The 14,225-nt window shown below is 43.2% G+C and overlaps 1 protein-coding gene across 2 annotated transcripts; it reads right to left on the bottom strand.

The window, feature by feature from the left end:
• Positions 1-2,305: 2,305 nt before the first annotated feature.
• Positions 2,306-13,359, bottom strand: IFT20 (intraflagellar transport 20). 2 transcript variants are annotated; one of them, XM_015827296.1, is made up of 5 exons: positions 13,269-13,359; positions 11,958-12,172; positions 9,262-9,347; positions 4,593-4,696; positions 2,306-2,804 (listed from the first exon to the last, which is right to left on the bottom strand). In XM_015827296.1, exons 2-5 carry the CDS (start codon positions 12,082-12,084, stop codon positions 2,723-2,725), a joined length of 399 nt encoding a protein of 132 aa, XP_015682782.1. In that variant the 5' UTR covers positions 12,085-12,172; positions 13,269-13,359; the 3' UTR covers positions 2,306-2,722. The 2 variants fall into 2 exon arrangements, with proteins under 2 accessions (XP_015682782.1, XP_015682783.1); XM_015827297.1 differs by having other exon boundaries at positions 11,958-12,104.
• Positions 13,360-14,225: the final 866 nt, after the last annotated feature.

Below are 14,225 nucleotides of genomic sequence, written 5' to 3'. Positions count from 1 at the left end.
AGTTAATGTAAGGATCAAATTCAGCTTTTTTAAACTTTCATTCAAAAAGGTGCAAAGATCCTTTCTAAAAGCCAAGTCGAGGGATGAGAGAGTTAGCATCTAAGGCTCCAGGGATAGGTGAGATATAAATTTTTATCTTTGGTCATACCAGAACATATGGTATTTATCTATGGGTCAAACATATATGGCTACCCATCTCACTTGCAGTGACACTGGGCAGCAACCAATAAAAAGGATTAAAATGTATTAATCCTGAACTTAATAAACAAAGATCAAACGCAAGGGAGGTGTTTACATAAAGAGTTTGATCCAGATGTTTCGTTGCAATACACCTAACTTGCTTCACGGTTGCTGGAATTAAGCCCAGTTTTTGCCCAACAGCTTACTTGCAAAACTTGGCTTTTAGTATACAGGTAAATCCTCGTCTTACAACCATTCATTTAGTGACTGTTCAAAGTTAGAAAAACAGTGAAAAAAGGGACTTATGACCATTTTTCACACTTGCTGCCATTGCAGCATCCCCACGGTCATGTGATCAAAATCTAGACACACGGCAACTGGATCTTATGATGGTGGCAGTGTTCCCGGGGTCGTGTGATCCCCTTTTGCGACCTTCTGACAAGCAAAGTCAATGGGGAAGCCAGATTAACATAGCCACTGTGGCAAGAAAGGGCATAAAATGGGACAAAACTCACTTAACAGACTCAATTAGCAACAGAAATTCAATCATGGTTGTCCCGAAAGTTATTTTCCGAAAAGCAACTGGACTTAACTTTGTTTTTTTCCTCGAACACCTTTCACTTCTCATCCAAGAAGTTTCTTCAGTTCCGAACTGAAGAAGCTTCTTGAATGAGAAGCGAAACATTTTCAAGGAAAGAAATCAAGAAAGTCTAATTGCCTTTGGAAAAGCACCTATGGGACAAGCAGATCTGGATGACTGGGAATCTCCATAGAGCAGGGGTAGGCAACCTTGGCTCTTTTTATGATTTGTGGACTTCAACTCCCAGAATTCCTGAGCCAGCCATGCTGAGGGGAAAGGGAGAAATTCCAAGCTGAGCCATGCTGGCTCAGGAATTCTGGGAGTTGAAGTCCACGAGTCATAAAAGAGCCAAGGTTGCCTACCCCTGCCAGAGACATTCAGTTGTGGTCGTAAGTCTGGGCTGCCTGCAGTACAACTTGCTTCCTAGTCCCAGAGTGCCTTCTTAGAGCGGGCCCCGTCTTCCCCAGAGACCTTGGGGAATCCACCTGAAGGCCCCAGGTAGGGGAGCGCTGGATCCGCCCGTCCCCAGTCAGACTCATCCAGAGCTCGGTGGTCCCTGGGGCTTTTCCCGTTCCCCAAAGAATCCCGGTTCTTCGGCCTCTTCAGGCAGGAGCGAGGCACCCGGGTCCAGATTCTGGCGCAAAGTGGATCTCCGAGGCTTTGGGCGGGACCAGCCACTGGAACTTGGCGCTTCCTCTACCTACAGAGGGCGGATAAACTCCAGGCAACAACGGGTGAAGATTGATGAATAAAAAGAGCGGGATGTGAGCGAGGAAGTAGCAGACGAAGATCCACTTGAGAACGCACCCCGCAGCCGTTGCCTCTGGAGCGTCCGCGGGACTGGCGGGCACTGGGAAGGATCACTTTGCTCCTTCCCTGGTGGCTCTCACTGGGGGGGCATGGCCTGCTGCCCCCGCCCACTTTTTCCAGCAGAGCTCTTTGGGGGGAAGGGTCTTCGATAAAGGTCCCGCCGGGGTCTCTTCCCTCTCCGCTGAGGGACCGACCCAGTGCAGCCCTCGGGACGAGTCATAGGAATCATCATAAAAAGACCCATTTTATGACCTTTTTTGTTAAGTGAATCGTTGCAGTTAAGTTAGTAACATGGTTGTTAAATGAATCAGGCTTCCCCAATCACTTTGCTTGTCAGGTCACAAAAGCTGATTGCATGACCCCCAGACAGTGCAAAATGTCATAAATATGAACCAGTTGCCAAGCATCCAGATTTTGATCACGTGACCAAGGGGACGCTACAACAGTTGTGTGAAAAACGGTCATAAGTCACTCTTTTCAGTGCCGTTGTAACTCTGAACGGTGACTAAATGAACTGTTGTAACCACAACCCCATGGATGGAAGATTGAAGGTTGATTTTTGACCACAACCCCATGGATGGAAGATTGAAGGTTGATTCAGATGCCTTCCTTTTTCTCCTCCCTCTCCTGTTCTTTCTCTCTTTCACTATTTCTGTCTCATCCGTTTCTGACATGCTTTCTTCTCTCTATCCAGCATCAGTCTGATGTAAGTGCAGTAGTAAAAACAACAGGTCATGCAGAGTTTCCAAGGATAGTTAATTGTTCCTTGAAAGCACGTTCTTTTTTATTTTCTTAAAAAGTGGGGGAGGGGCACAAACCCAGTGAGAAATACAGTTTAGTGATTGAAACTCTCATTACAAAACAGCTGCTAAGAAAAAGACTTAAATACAGGAATTGCTCCTTCCTTTTCATCCTTCGGAAGCGTATCCAATCACAAACATCTTCCCTGGGAACCTGCCAACCGTGGTTTCCATCATCCCCAACTACGGGACAGGCTGCTTGGGGACAATGAAAACTCTCCGGGTTGGACAGGGGATCTTGCAAGGTGTATCCTTCAGTCGACGCTTCCACAGCCTGTTCAAACTGCCTGATCTGGAACAACAGGAATGGGTCAAGTTCTCTTGGTCTGTTGGTTGCCATCAGTTCTTGGGTCTACTTCTGGAAGATAAACTGGTCAATGAATTCATTCTGGTCCGCTTCTATTTTGCACAGTGTTTGATACTCGACTCGGTACCTGAGGATCAAGGAAAGCAAAGAGTGAGCTGGCAGGGCTGAAGACAACTGGAAGAATGAACAACTGGGGAAGATTTTTCAGCTGGGAGGAAGAGTTATGACAGGAACAAAAGCTGATGGCTTCCCTGTGTTTGCATTCTTGAATTATTCAAGAAGTGTCAGAGCACTTTAGGGAGTAAAAACTCTTCCAGCATTCTTTTGAATTCTTTGGCAGCTGCTTTATGACAAGAACATAGAGGAGAACCCTCCCTGATGGATGCAGGGGATGGCCAATCAGGCTGCGCTGGGCAGATGAGGGAGGGAGGGAGGAAGAAAAGTGTTCTAGGAGTGTTTGGAAGGCCGTGCAATTAATTGGTCCTTTGGAAAAAGGGAGGCTGTGCCATTTGGCATTCGGTGTACATTATATATGTAGCTCAGGGTTGAACTATGGAACCCTTGGTGCACTCTGTTTATATATAGTACGGTAGCTTGTCCTGCCGACGTAGGTGGGAGTGTGATTTTTTCCTTGTTAGCTTTTTGATTACAGTATTGTTTTCTGCTTATTTGTCTGGTGTTAATCCCTGCTTATCTGGACGTTGGCAGCTGGAGCGGATGCATTCTGGTCTTTTAGTTTCCTTCTTAGGTTTTTTTTTTATTGTCTCTTTTGAATGGTGTGTAAACGTAGCTTATCTCTAGGTGTCTATTGATGGCTGAATAGGGAGCAAACCCCACACTCATTAACACTGGCGATGTTACCTAGTTGGGTCATGAAACATCTGCAAGCAAACAGCCAAGCTCAGAGAGCACCAAGAATTCTGTAATAGCGATAACTAGTCTCAGTGGGGTCTCCCCCCCCTCAAGTGCTAAATAACCTGCTCCTCCCAAAATGCAAATCTATGATGCACTCCTGCTTTCTCCTACCTGGCAAGCAAAGTGTCCACAGGGAGAAGATCAAAAGAGTCAAGATGGTGACCACATCCATGTAAACAACTCTTTCCCCCATTTACGCAATGCATGTGAAAGAGGGGAATTGATGCAATCGCAATAATGCAATTAAGCAAGCCACTTTCTCTAACTTGGAGACCTAACAGGTTAGGACAGCATCTGCCAGAATTCCCAGTGCTGTGGTTGAAATGGAGAAAGTCAGCCCAAGGGGAGGCTTTAAAGCAGGGGTAGTCAACCTTGGCTCTTTTATGACTCGTGGACTTCAACTCCCAGAATTCCTGAGCCAGCTAAGCTGGCTCAGGAATTCTGGGAGTTGAAGTCCACGAGTCATAAAAGAGCCAAGGTTGACTACCCCTGCTTTAAAACATAGTCTCATCTTCTCTTTATTAGCCTTTCCCATCAGGGCCCATTAAATTCTCCTGGGGTTTACTTGGAAGCCAACACCACTCAGCAGAGGGGGGACACATAGCATCCATCCTTTACAGAAGTATCTTCTGTGACTGCTCCACTCCAATAGGAAAAAAAAATTAAGTAGAGGAGAATCTAGGACAGCTTTTCTCAACCTCAGCAACTTTTAAGAAGAGTGGACTTCGACTCCCAGAATTCCTCAGAGGTTGATAAACACTAAAATAGGATAAGAAATCTCGTGATATGGCCTCAAACAAAAGAGCAAGACTGCCAAAATCTTGTATGATTTCAGATCCGGGGGTGGGGGGGTTGGGAACAGAAAGAAAATATCCCTCCCTGATAATAAGAAGGATCAGAAACTTTAAGGACAGCAGACCTGTTGAAGCTTCAACTTTTGTGGCCAGAAAGACGAGGATGAGCTCAGCACCTATTTGCAAATTCCTTTGTCCATTCTAACCTTTCCAGCTGCGTCTTCTTCTCGGCGATTAATGCCTGGAGTTGTTGCTGTTGGGCCTCTCTTTGCTTTGCTATGGACTTCAGTAAGTTACGGGCCCCAATTGCCTGCAAAAGGAGAAGCCTTTATTTTTTTTAAAAAAAAGTAAGTATTTTTGTTTTCATGCAAATCCTTCTAAATAGAGCTAAATAGTTAGGGCTGCTTCACCTCTAAAGACATCTGTGGATCATCCGTTGGTAAGCATCTACAGCAGGGGTGTCAAACTGACAGCCTGCGGGCCGGATGCATCATAGCAAAATCGCGCCCACCCCATTGCCGGCAATGACAAAAAAGTCGTGATACATCGCGACATGTCACGTTGTGAGTTTGACACCCCTGACCTACAGTATATATAGTACAGTGTAGACCTCCTTTAAATGAACTGAGCAGAGAGAAAGAGTTAATATGCCACGCCCCCATGACACAATGAGAATACCTGTCTAGGCCAGTTTTTCTCAATCTTAGCAACTTTTAAGATGTGTGGGCTTCAATTCCCAGAATTCCTCAGCCAGCCGGCGAAATAAAATAAGGAAAACTTCATGTTGGAGGTTTCGTGGAGGTTTCGTGTCTCCCTTCTACGTTGTGGACGCTATTTTAGCATATATTTGAGTGGTAGTTACACATTATGTGACCACCAGGAGGCAGTGTGCTATCTGTTTTTATCCTTATTGGGCCTCATCTGCCTCCTGATGGTCAAATAATGTCTACCAATCATTGATAAGCAATGACACTATACTATGGATGTTGTCCAACTGAATACCACCTTTAACTGACAATTTGCAATTACAGGTAGTCCTCATTTAGTGACCCAATTAGGATGGGCAACTCCATCCTTAAGTGAAATGGCCACTAAATGGGAAATCATGTGACTGCAACTGTGCTTTCCTTTTTCTCACTTGCCTGTAATTTAGAATGCTCACTCTGGCACTGGGGTAATTAGCAAGACGGGAATTAATGTTTGTACTTAATTCATTGAAGAGGAAGGGATTACAAGAGAGTAATCAGGCACACAATAGGGAATACACATCGAAAGCAATATGGTGGTGCCAGAAACTGTGAGCATGCTATGCAAACAGCCCAGAATATTCCCCATTATGTACTTGCTTACTCTTTTTAATCCGTTTCTCTCCAATCTCCCCACTCTGCAAGGGGGTGGGGGAAAGGAAAAACAATAGATTAGGTACAGGACACAGTGGACTAACTGTAATGGTGATTAAGTGACTGAGAGATGCTATACTGTTCGTAAATGCAAGCGATAGTTGTATCTTTTTTAGCACCATTGTAAGCAAGGCAACCATTAAGAAAGGATTACCTGTACACAGTGGCAAAGGACACTGACTACTTCTTGCCCTCTTTAATTTTTATAACTGATTAAAAAGAAAGTAAACCTCTTTTTTTTTTTTAAATGGCAGACACCTTGTTTATCAGTTAATCTCCCAGAGCTATTTTTGAGAAGTAATCCCATTTAGTTCGTGGGGACAAGGGGGGTTACTTCTTGATAATGCTGTAATTTAAGAACATAATTGTACTTTGGAATATATCCTTTTTAATATGGGTTATTCTTATAAAAAAAACCACATAATTCAGCTGTAAAAATTCTAGTCCTTAATCATAATTACCATTTTTTTTAAAGCAAACAACTGGCTCCTTTAAAAAAAAAGTATCTATTTTTAGTTTTAGAATGTTGCTCTTCTAAAGGAGGGCTACACAAACAGCAACAGATCAAATGTCTTTTTAAAAAACTGATACACCAGTTTAAAAACAGAGAATTCATCAAAGGAGTGTTAAAGTAATTAATTAAAATATATTTACGTTTCCTGTTTCTATGCAGGCAGGACATCAAGGCAGCTTAGAAGACTAAAGGGGAAATAAAAAACTAAAGACCTTTTTAAACTCCTAAATCTGAAGCAGGAAGGCTACACCAGGACTGTTCAACCTTGGGAACTTTAAGATCTCTGGACTTCAACTCCCACAATTCTGCATGCTGCTGTCTGGGGAATTCTGGGAATTGAAGTCCACACATCTTAAAGTTCCCAAAGTTGGTAAACACTGGTTTTAGACAAATTAGCTGCAACATATCACAAGCCATATTGAGAGAAATTGAAGTTAGGCAATCTCCATTATAACATCAACACATCAGTTGTCATATAGTAACAATCCCTCCCTACATACTGCCACAGTTGTTAAACATATCACTACAATTGTGAAATGAATCATGTGGTTTTTAAGCAAATTGTGAATCCATGAGTCATTAAGCAAATCCAGCTCTCCCCACTGACATTGTCAGATGCTGACTGGGCAGTCGTGAATGGCAATTACTGGTATATGACCCCGCACGCTTGGGAATAAAATTAGGCACAATTCGCTTAATAATCATTGCAACCATTGTAAATACATGTGCCTGAATTTTGATCATATGACCATGGGGATTCTGTGATAGTTGTTAAGTGTGAGGACTGGTTGCAATGCCTTGGTAAGGCCACACTTGGAATACTGCATCCAGTTTTGGTCAACACGATGTAAACAAGATGCTGAGACTCTAGAAAGAGTACAGAGAAGAGCAACAAAGATGATTAGGGGACTGGAGGCTAAAGCATATAAGGAACGGCTGTTGGAATTGGGTATGTCTAGTCTAATGAAGAGAAGGACGAGGGGGGACATGATAGCAGTGTTCCAATATCTCAGGGGCTGCCACAAAGAAGAGGGAGTCAAGCTATTCTCCAAAGCGCCTGAAGGCAGGACAAGAAGCAATGGATGGAAACTAATCAAGGAGAGAAGCAACCTAGAATTAAGGAGAAACTTCCTGACATTTAAACAATTAACCAGTGGAACAACCTGCCTCCAGAAGCGGTGAATGCTCCAACACTGGAAGTTTTTAAGAAGAGACTGGACAGCCATTTGTCCGAAATGGTATAGGGTTTCCTGCCTGAGCAGGGGGTTGGAAGGTCCCTTCCAACTTTATTATTATTATTATTATTATTATTATTATTATTATTATTATTATTATTATTATTATTATTATTATTATTATTATTATTATTATTATGTTGTTGTTGTTGTTGTTGTTGTTGTTGTTGTTGTTACTTTTTTCAATGCTATATTATAAATTTGAATAATCACTAACCAAATAGTTGTAAACCAAGGACTACCTGTATCCGCTTTTTTACCAGGATCCCAAGACAGTGTACTAAGCACACACTCCTTCAATTTTCCTCTCTCACACTAGCATCCCTATGAGGTAGGGTGGCCAGAGAGAGTGGTTGACTCGATGGGAGCTTCTGGAGCTGGGGGAGAGGGACCAAAATCAGGTCCTTCTTATCCTAAGTCACGGGTGTCAAATTCGACGCATCACGTGACGTGTTGCAACATATTGCGACTTTTTTCACATTGCCGGAGCTGGGGTGGGCGCAGTCTCTGCATGATGCAACGGGTCTATGGATCACCAGTTTGACACCCCTGTCCTAAGTCAAACTACAACTCTTACACCACATCTGGAAGCAGCTATCTTGCTATCAGTGCTTATATTAAAAAATGGAAAAAAGTAACAATAACAATAATAGAGTTGGAAGGGACCTTTGAGGTCTTCTAGTCCAACCCCCTGCTCAGGCAGGAAACCCTATACCATTTCAGACAAATGGTTGTCCAGTCTCTTCTTAAAAACTTCCAGTTTTGGAGCATTCACAGCTTCTGGAGGCTGATTGTTCCACTGATTAATTGTTCTGTCAGGAAATTTCTCCTTAGTTCTAGGTTGCTTCTGTCCTTGATTAGTTTCCATCCATTGCTTCTTATCCTGCCTTCGGGCGCTTTGGAGAATAGCTTGATTCCCTCTTCTTTGTGGCAACCCCTGATATTGGAAGACCGCTATCATGTCACCCCTAGTCCTTCTGTTCATTAAACTAGACATACCCAGTTCCAACAACCGTTCCTTATATATTTTAGCCTTCAGTCCCATGATCATCTTTGTTGCTCTTCTCTGTACTCTTTCTAGAGTCTCAACATCTTTTTTACATCGTGGTGACCAAAACTGGATGCAGTATTCCAAGTGTGGCCTTATCAAGGCATTGTAAAGTGGTATTAACAGTTCACATGATCTTGATTCTATCCCTCTGTTAATGCAGCCTAGCACTGTGTTGGCTTTTTTGGCAGCTGCAGCACACGGCTGGCTCATATTTCAGTGATTGTCTATTAGGACTGCAAGATCCCTCTCACAGTTATTGTTCAAAATTGTAATTGTTCAAAAGTCCTCAAAAACCATGATAGGAGGTTTCAAAGCACACTCATAAAATGTATTCTTCAGCCTGGACCTCCTCCCATAGAATCCTGCCAGCCATAGCTGCCTACCATTATTCCACAAGTATCAGACAGAGAGGCTCTAAGCTGGTCCCTCTGATTTACAGTCTGGCAGGTTTTCATTTTTAATTGTTTTCCCCCATAATATTTTTAAAAGTTAGTCCAAGGCAGAGGCTCAGTTGAGTCCGAAGATATTTAGAATGTCCGCCCATGGATGAGAACACTTTCACTCAAAACATTTTCAACTCTTTCTACTCAAAGACAGAAAGACTTTTTCTGAAGATTGAGAGGGAATGTCCTTCAAATCATATGTGGGAAATATTCCTTTATAATGTTCCTTTACCTTAATCTTCTCATTTTCTGTGGCTTTTGCTAGCTGATCTACAAGTTCAATGAGGTTGCCCACTATTTTTTTAAATTCTGCAATTTCTGTAAAGGAAGAAATCAGTAAAAAGAAAGGGTTTACATCCATTAATATGGCAATTTCTATTATAAATTTTAGAGTGCTAAATTGTCAGAGTGCCTCTGACAATTTGCTCATCCAATAAAACAAGGACTTTTAGAAACACATAAATCTCCACCAATGCCCACAGACACAAATATATTATCCTGCATACAGGCCTACATATCCAAGCACAAACACAGACAGATGTCACAAACAGTCGCTCTGCCTAAGAGGAAATCCTTTAACTTGCTTTTGGAGATCAAGATTAAGATAACTCTCATTTTTGCAGGGCCCACCAGTCACAACAACCTGAACCCCTATCCCTGCCCATAGAAGAAACATCCTTTTCTCACTTAGGGAAAGAGATGTCTGATGGGCAGGCTGCTAGGATCTGCAGAAGTGAGAGCTGAAAGATAGAAAGGGCCTGGTAGCAGTTGATGGGAACATATTCGGTCCTAGTTCCAAATCCAAATGGCTATGACATTCTCAGGTCCCAGAGTTCTTCTCTGTCCTGGTCTAAATGAGTCATTTCTTTTTTTATTTATTTTTATTTTTTAAAACAACAAAACATAACACACATACACACACAGTGTACAGTGGGGCAAAAAAGTATTTAGTCCACCACCAATTGTGCAAGTTCTCCCACTTAAAAAGATGAGAGAGGCCTGTAATTGACATCATAGGTAGACTTCAACTATGAGAGACAAAATGAGAAAACAAATCCAGACAATCACATTGTCTGATTTGGAAAGAATTTATTTGCAAATTATGGTGGAAAATAAGTATTAGGTCAATATCAAAAGTTCATCTCAATACTTTGTTATATATCCTTTGTTGGCAATTGACAGAGGTCAAACGTTTTCTGTAAGTCTTCACAAGGTTGGCACACACTGTTGCTGGTATGTTGGTCCATTCCTCCATGCAGATCTCCTCTAGATAAGTGATGTTTTGGGGCTGTCGCTGGGCAACACGGACTTTCAACTCCCTCCAAAGGTTTTCTATGGGGTTGAGATCTGGAGACTGGCTAGGCCACTCCAGGACCTTGAAATGCTTCTTACGAAGCCACTCCTTCGTTGCCCAGGCGGTGTGTTTGGGATCATTGTCATGCTGAAAGACCCAGCCACGTTCATCTTCAATGCCCTTGCTGATAGAAGGAGGTTTGCACTCAAAATCTCACGATACATGGCCCCATTCATTCTTTCCTGTACACGGATCAGTTGTCCTGGTCCCTTTGCAGAGAAATAGCCCCAAAGCATGATGTTGCCACCCCCATGCTTCACAGTAGGCATGGTGTTCTTTGGATGCAACTCAGCATTCTCTCTCCTCCAAACACGACGAGTTGTGTTTCTACCAAACAGTTCTACTTTGGTTTCATCTGACCATATGACATTCTCCCAATCCTCTTCTGGATCATCCAAATGCTCTCTAGCAAACTTCAGACAGGCCCAGACATGTACTGGCTTAACCAGGGGGACATGTCTGGCACTGCAGGATCTGAGTCCCTGGCGGCGTAGTGTGTTACTGATGGTTGCCTTTGTTACGTTGGTCCCAGCTCTCTGCAGGTCATTCACTAGGTTCCCCCATGTGGTTCTGGGATTTTTGCTCACCGTTCTTGTGATCATTTTGACCCCACGGGGTGAGATCTTGCGTGGAGCCCCAGATTGAGGGAGATTATCAGTGGTTTTGTATGTCTTCCATTTTCTAATTATTGCTCCCACAGTTGATTTCTTATACCAAACTGCTTGCCTATTGCAGATTCAGTCTTCCCAGCCTGGTGCAGCTCTACAATTTTGTTTCTGGTGTCCTTCGACAGCTCTTTGGCCTTCACCATAGTGGAGTTTGGAGTATGACTGTTTGAGGTTGTGGACAGGTGTCTTTTATACTGATAACAAGTTCAAACAGGTGCCATTAATACAGGTAATGAGTGGAGGACAGAGGAGCCTCTTAAAGAAGAAACTTACAGGTCTGTGAGAGCCAGAAATCTTGCTTGTTTGTAGGTGACCAAATACTTATTTTCCACCATAATTTGCAAATAAATTCTTTCCAAATCAGACAATGTGATTGTCTGGATTTGTTTTCTCATTTTGTCTCTCATAGTTGAGGTCGACCTATGATGTCAATTACAGGCCTCTCTCATCTTTTTAAGTGGGAGAACTTGCACAATTGGTGGCGGACTAAATACTTTTTTGCCCCACTGTATATTCCTCCTTTAACAGCAATTTCGTAACGGTAATCTTCTATTATTTACATTTCCCCCCCTTATTCTTCTTTAGATATATTTGTCCTTTTTGTCCCGTTGTTTCTTGTTTGCATTTTTCTTCCTTCATACTATCCTTCATACTAAAGATAATACATATTATTACTATACATTATTATACACACATTTTCCATTTTTGACCTAAATGAGTCATTTCTGCATGGATCAGGCAGAAAGAAAACTAAAACATGTGGCCAGTTATGGCATCTTCCAGATGGGCTAAGCTACAAGTCACTCCACAACCATCCCTTGCTAACCACATCTGTGTGAACCAGGCCTCCAACGTCATCCTGCTATGGAGGGACAGCTCTTTCTACAAGCAGCCAAGAAGACTTACTGTCTACAAACAGTCTGCATTCCTCTTTCAGCTCTGTGGTTTGTTGGGCCACCTCTGGATCCAAAACCCTCAGTTTGTTCAGCTCATCAAAGTGGAGACCCGCCTCCCCTAGGATGTCTTTGGCCATTACGAACTCTTTGCAAGTGGCTGGAGAAAAGAATCAGGTTGGAGAAACATCAAGGTTTTGGTTCCAGAAAGGAGGAAAGAGCAGATCTCTGAAAATCACAACATGAGGATAGTTTTGGAGTTTCTTCCATATTTTGTAAAACTAAATAAGAAACCTTCCTGGAAATAAAAAAACAAGCAATACCTCCAACTCCCTTTTAATCCCATTTTTTTAAAATTACTGTTCATAATATTTACTAATGTAGATGATTATTCACAAGAAAACTTTTCTTTTGCAACCTAGCAAGTGCCGTTTTTCTGGGTTTTCTCAATAAGTCTGGCCACAAAAGCTTATTCCAGAGTAAATGTGCTCAAGACTGCAGCTTGATTTGTGAGGATTGTGATCCTACACAACCGGCAATGAACAAAGTGATGTTGTCATCTATCACCTTATGCCTCTAAATTGTGGCAGGTCCAACATATGTTTACTGCTGAGAAAACCACAAGCTGGACCAATAGGGAATATATTGCGAGACAGTTTTTTTTCCTGGGCTTAAATCCCCTTTTGTTGGGAAGATTGGGGCAAGGGGATACCCCAAACTGATAAATTTTAAAATCTTTAATTATTGTGATGAATGGGGATTGCTATTCCCTTGGGGGGGGGTGTTCCACAGTGTTTCACTATTCATATCCGCAATTTTTCATAAACTGGAGAAAGACAATATCGAAAACTCTTAAAAACGGAGTTCCCTTCATCCCAACACAGAGATGGGGAAAAACGGGGCTCTCATTCCGGAAATACCAGTGCTTACAGCAGTGTTTCTCAACCTTGACAATTTTAAGGCATGTGGACTTCAACTCCCAGAATTCCACAGCCAGCAATGCTGGCTGTGGAATTCTGGGAATTGAAGTCCACATGCCTTAAAATTGTCAAGGTTGAGAAACAGTGGCTTACAGCTTCTCCCCCCCCCCAACCTAGTGTCCTCCAGATGTGACTCCCACAATTCCTAGCCAATTACACCTTGCCCCAAACAATTCTTTGTTTCCAGGAGCCACCCGACGCCATTCTCTACTATCGCTCCCTTGCAGCTGACACCTAATGGCTGCTCCTGAATCTGGAGGTTCCATCTCTAGGACACACAAATAAGCAGCCTCCTCCACCTTTTCTTTCCCACCTTATCCCCCCTTGAAGCCCTCCCTACTTACCTGTAGGGACCCTAAAAGTTTCCCCGGTGCCCCAAGCTCGCCGCCACCTTCAGCTGCCACGGCGACAGAAGAAACAGCAACAGCCGCCGCCGCCGCCTCTGCCCCGCCCACACGGCATATCCCATGCGCTCGAAGGGGGAAGGAGAACGCCGGCTTCGCTTGGCATTCTGGGAAGCGTAGTTCGGCGGGACGAATCCAAAGCGTAGGAAACGGTAGGGGTCGCAAGGAAGCGGAGAGGGCACGAGAGAGATGATGTCGGAGAAGGGCTTTCGATCTATGACCGCAAAGATCCCAGGCAGAACTCATTTATCTATTCAATTTCTACAGCCTCCCATCTCAGCCAGGTGACTCTGGGTGGCTAGCAGTTATAGTATAACAGTAACAGAGTTGCAAGGGACCTTGGAGGTCATCTAGTCCAGCCCCCTGCTCAAGCAGGAAACCCGATACCATTCCAGGCAAGTGGCTGTCCAGTCTCTTTTTAAAAACCTCCAGTGACGGGGGCACCCACAACTTCCGAAGGCAAGCCGTTCCACTGGTTAATTGTTCTCACTGTTAGGAAGTTTCTCCTTAGTTCCAGGTTGCGTCTCTCCTTGATCAGTTTCCATCCATTGTTTCTTGTCCTGCCTGCAGGTGCTTTGGTAAATAAATTGGCCCCCACTTCCTTGTGGCAGCCCGGAGCCAAAACTGGAAAACAGTTAAAACAATTTAAAACAGTACAACAATAGAAACATTCAAAAAATAAATCCACGCAGCAGCCAAAATAGTGAACCAGCTAACAGTAAGGCCAAAAAATGGGGCTCTTAACATATACAGGTGCCCCTGTAAGCACCTGGGTGCCATGGGTGCCAGTCCCATCAATGGAGCCGTTTTCTCAAGCCACAACACACAGAGAGGAAAACATGCATATTACAAAATTCACACAACACAAATAACCTGGTCAATTGAAAACCTAGCAGC

This window comes from Protobothrops mucrosquamatus, unplaced genomic scaffold, assembly GCF_001527695.2.
Source record: "Protobothrops mucrosquamatus isolate PMUCROS unplaced genomic scaffold, P.Mucros_1.0 scaffold3593, whole genome shotgun sequence".
Taxonomy (NCBI): domain Eukaryota; kingdom Metazoa; phylum Chordata; class Lepidosauria; order Squamata; family Viperidae; genus Protobothrops; species Protobothrops mucrosquamatus.
This window is presented reverse-complemented; position numbering and strand designations above follow the sequence as displayed.